The sequence below is a fragment of the Impatiens glandulifera genome, chromosome 4 (assembly GCF_907164915.1).
Source record: "Impatiens glandulifera chromosome 4, dImpGla2.1, whole genome shotgun sequence".
NCBI lineage: Eukaryota > Viridiplantae > Streptophyta > Magnoliopsida > Ericales > Balsaminaceae > Impatiens > Impatiens glandulifera.
In genome coordinates this window covers 25,484,810-25,489,165 of record NC_061865.1, presented here as the reverse complement: position 1 = coordinate 25,489,165, position 4,356 = coordinate 25,484,810, and the positions used below count along the sequence as shown (strand labels likewise).

General features: G+C 28.2%; 1 protein-coding gene across 1 annotated transcript; it reads left to right on the top strand.

Moving 5' to 3' along the window:
* The first annotated feature begins 1,343 nt into the window (after positions 1–1,343).
* Positions 1,344–3,491, top strand: LOC124936751 (E3 ubiquitin-protein ligase MARCHF8-like). The gene is made up of 6 exons (XM_047477271.1): positions 1,344–1,576; positions 1,649–2,082; positions 2,668–2,740; positions 2,833–2,923; positions 3,004–3,083; positions 3,155–3,491. Exons 1-6 carry the CDS (start codon positions 1,520–1,522, stop codon positions 3,287–3,289), a joined length of 870 nt encoding a protein of 289 aa, XP_047333227.1. The 5' UTR covers positions 1,344–1,519; the 3' UTR covers positions 3,290–3,491.
* The last annotated feature ends 865 nt before the right edge of the window (positions 3,492–4,356 follow it).

Sequence of the window (4,356 nt, the reverse complement as noted above, 5' to 3'; positions counted from 1 at the left end):
TATGATTGTCTCAAAAGATTCATATTACACACGTTTGTTTAAATAAAAAAATGAGATCAGTACGAAATGATAATTTTTCGATTTTATTGGCATTTAAAATTCTTATATTGTTGTTTTTATTTTTTTCTTTGTTTATTTCCTTAGTAACATTTGAACATATTTTGTGTTGTTTTAATAAAAATGTTGACATTTTAAAAAATCATATAAGAAAAGATGATCATATGAAACATAATGTTAAAGAATACTTTTTTTTTCTCATAATAAAAACTATTAGAATTAAAAAAAATGAAAGGCCAAACTGTAACATTCAAATATAAAAATTATACATAAATAAATTACTACTATTTTCACTACTTTTTTCTAATATCCTAAGAAAATATTGTATTTGTTAACTCAATTGGACATGTGTCTATTCATTAAACATTCAGAATTCAAGTATTGTAAGGTCATTTGTTCAATTGATAAATTATATAATTATATAATAAGCAAAATCAATTAATTAAGTGAGGCAGGGTGTTAGACTATTGATTTAAGGTGAGTAATAATTCGGTTAAATTTGACATTAAATTATTATATATCTCTAAATCCTATACTAAGAATACGGTAACTTTAATAATCTAATTCTTGAATCATCTCTCCCACCTTTTAAGCCTTGTTCTCTTTCGGTTATTTGAAAAACTCAAACAAAATCAGTTTTCCAATCAATTACTTCTCAACAATCATATCACTCATTTTATTAACCAAAATACTAAAATACCCTCTATTTTAAATTATTATTTTTTATTTTATTTATATATATCAATACCTTTTAAGTCATTTTACAAAAAATAATCATCACTTTCTCAAAATTATCACCAATCATTATTATTTTCTCCCTATAGGTTTTTAAAAAAACCCCAATCTGAACAAGCCCTTAATCTTCCCTAAAAAAAAATAATGAATTAAAATATAGATCTTTATCTTTATTTTTATTTTTATCTTTATCTTTATTCAAATAGATAGATATCTATTAATATAGGTATATCTCTTTATTATTTGTGTATCGATTCAACCTATACGTTAAAGTAATAATATCGTTTATTAATATCATTAATGATTAATTTTCTAACTAATAATAACATATATTAACATGTAAATTCTTTTATGGGAATAAATAGTTATATAAATTGATGAAGACAATAAAAATAGGCACTTTTGCTTCATCATGTATATCTTAATTTTATTAGTAAAGACTTTTGACCACTAAATTTGTTTTATAAAAGTTAATTCAAACAGGCACTAAATTTAAATTTGTCTTAACAATTTCTTCTTTAACATATACTTTGGATTAGTGAAAGAACAAGCCAAAGTAATCATTTTAATCATGATTTTCTGAGTAAAAGTAGGATTACTAATTCAACCCAATACCCATACACTAAATATAGGTAATTACATTACCAAAAATCAGTAATCCTTTGGAGAAAGTTTCTGCTATCTGGATGTGAGAAAACCCATATCTCTACTACTGAACTCAGACCTAATGAAACCTCAAGAAAGTCCTTTCAGGTGTATTCCTGTGGATCCAACCGCAAACCAGGTCTCTTTTTTGTGTTTTCATCTGTCTTAGTTTTAGCAGAATTTAAAAGCCAGTCCCATCTTTGTTTTGCAGATGACATCAAATCAAGTCTTAGATTCGAGTTCTTCCTATCTTATTTGCCAAGATCTTCTCAAAGTTAGATCTGTGTCTTCTGCTAGTCATTCTTTATGTGGAAACCCAAATCATATAAACCCAATTCAAATTAAAGAAGATGAAAAAGTAGGTGAAGAGATTTCGAAAGAGGAAGAATCAGTGTGTAGAATATGCTTTGGTGTTTGTGAAGAAGGAAATACATTAAGGATGGGATGCAGCTGTAAAGGTGCTCTTAGACTTGTACATGAAGAATGTTTAGTTAAGTGGTTTAACATGAAGGGAAACAGGATGTGTGATGTTTGTGGTAAAGAGGTTTCTAACTTAACAATGAATTTGCTTCAACAACCTATTCATAATCGAAGAAATAATGCACACGAGACTAATCAACAATACTTGTATTCAAGAAAGATGAGGTATATGTTGATAGATTTATGATTCCAGTGGCTGAAAATCTTTAAAGTTATATTATAGGAATCAGTTTGCTCTGTTGTAAGCTAAAGGAATTTTGTTTTTTTTTAGCCAGAAGAGCAAATTTTTAGGACTAAATTGAGATATAGATGGAAAAAGACAAAAAGAAAGCAAAGATTGCTAAATCTAACACTGAGACACTGAGAGAGACTTGCATCTTACCATTTGAAAACACTTTTTTCAAATTAGAGCTGTAGCTATATTTGGATGAGATAATGTCTAACATGACTTAGTTTGACATTTTTAGTCCAAACCCATCTCTAAGAGAAGGGAATTAGTCTCCTTAGCATTGTGATGCACCCACAAGGAAATCCAACTTCAAGTTGATCTCAGTTGAGACCTTGCCCTAGAATTTGGAGGCCATTTTTGAGTACTTTGGCATTTTCTTTGTTAATTTTGGTTGTATTGATTAACTCTATAGCCAACATATGGCATGGCCTGTATATTTTAGTTTGGTTTTGTGGCCCTGTTTTCTTCATTCTGGTTTGTTAAGTAATTTTTATTGAACTTCTTGGTCCTTATATATGCAGTGCCTGGCAGGAATTTATGTTAATTTTCATATCCAGTACGATGTGGTATTTCTTCTTCCTCGAGCTGCTAATGGTATGGAAATTCATATCTTAGGTAGGACATTTCCTTGTTTTAGATATATATATATATATTATCCATTACTTTCGGTTTTCATTTTCTTGTAGATTCATGACATGCAAGCGAAAGTGATCATTGTAGCCGCACCATTCTCTGTTGTATTGGGCCTTTTAGCATCAATTCTTGCAGTTTCTCTAGGTATGGATGAAACCATTAACTTCTTTTTTTTATGGAAATCTAAAGTCATAAGTTCATAACATGTTCTAAATTGCCAGCAGCTATCAAGGAGTATATATGGAAATACACAATTCTTGAGTGGGGATTTGTGGCTATAATTCTTCTGTACTTGTATTATGTGGTAAGTTATCATTTTTTTTATGCAAAATGGGAAATTATTTTGATGTTTCTTCTTCTTAAATCTTGTTTTAGCTTAATGTTGAAGTGGTTTATGTGATAACCTTATCGTCGGCTATGGGGTTTGGGATCGTGATTGGTCTCAACTTTCTCTACATTCAATATTCTACCAGTCTATTCGACGTTACTGAAAACTATTTCCCAGCATGAATTCCAGATTCTCGAACCCTACAACAACCTTTAACTGCAATTGATTGTAATGTCTATAGATATTATCGTATTGATAGATGAAATCGTGTTTGAAAACTGAATTTAGTGCCACCTTAAGACCCATTTCTGATTGTTTTCCATTTCCTTAGGCAACTCAAGATTAGTGTAATCCACTTTGTTAGAAAAAAAATCAAACATTTTAATCTTTCTTATCTAGAAGGAGACTAAGAGAAATGAAGTGTCCTCAGATGTAAAAAATGTCATTTTATATTTCTAGAGAATGAAACTGAGTTACAATTTTTTTCTTTTGTTATATGATTTATTAAAATAAAATACTATATATAATGTAACCAGTCATATTAAGAGAAAATACTTGTTAAACATATTAAAAATTATATATTGAACTAGTATATTTGAATTAACTTGCATTCAAAATGAGATTTTTATCAAAAATTATTATAAATATATATGTAAAAAATAAACATAAATTTAGGAGCATAGTTGAACTTGAGACCTCTCCTGATTTTTATTTAATATATTTAAGAGAAATAATTGGGAGAGAGAATTTGAGAGAGGGAATGAGAGAGAGAATGATATGGCACAATTTAATTAGCCAAAAAAAAATAACACAATTTCTCTCTCTTCTCTCTTTCTTCACCTTTTATCATTTTCCAACCAGGATTTAGTGACACATCATTCCCTTCCCTTATCACTCTTCTATATTTAATACATAAATAAGTTGATCCTAAGGAGTTAACGCGTTATCATTATCAGACTGTTCTTAATTTTAATTTATTATATTTTTTAAGTAAGAATTGAATTAAATTTATTGTATTTTTTTAGTAGAAATTGGATTGTGATTTTGTCAATGAGTTTTTATTAGAATAATAATTGTGTACTTATTTAGTTGTTCTAATAAAAGTAAGTTTACCTTTTTGTGAATACAAGAAGTAATATACTTTTCTTTCTTTCTATATTATATGATCTAGAACACGAAAAGTAACTATTCCAACGAGAATTAAGAATTACTCAATGGTCCTCAGTTTCATTTGAGAAAATTTGAAATA

Bases quoted from the DNA above. Each gene is read 5' to 3' on its own strand.
- LOC124936751 (XM_047477271.1), top strand. From the start codon at position 1,520: ATGAAACCTCAAGAAAGTCCTTTCAGGTGTATTCCTGTGGATCCAACC. The intron at 2,083-2,667 runs GTATATGTTGAT...TTATATATGCAG, and splicing joins TTGTATTCAAGAAAGATGAG to TGCCTGGCAGGAATTTATGT. The intron at 3,084-3,154 runs GTAAGTTATCAT...ATCTTGTTTTAG, and splicing joins TTCTGTACTTGTATTATGTG to CTTAATGTTGAAGTGGTTTA.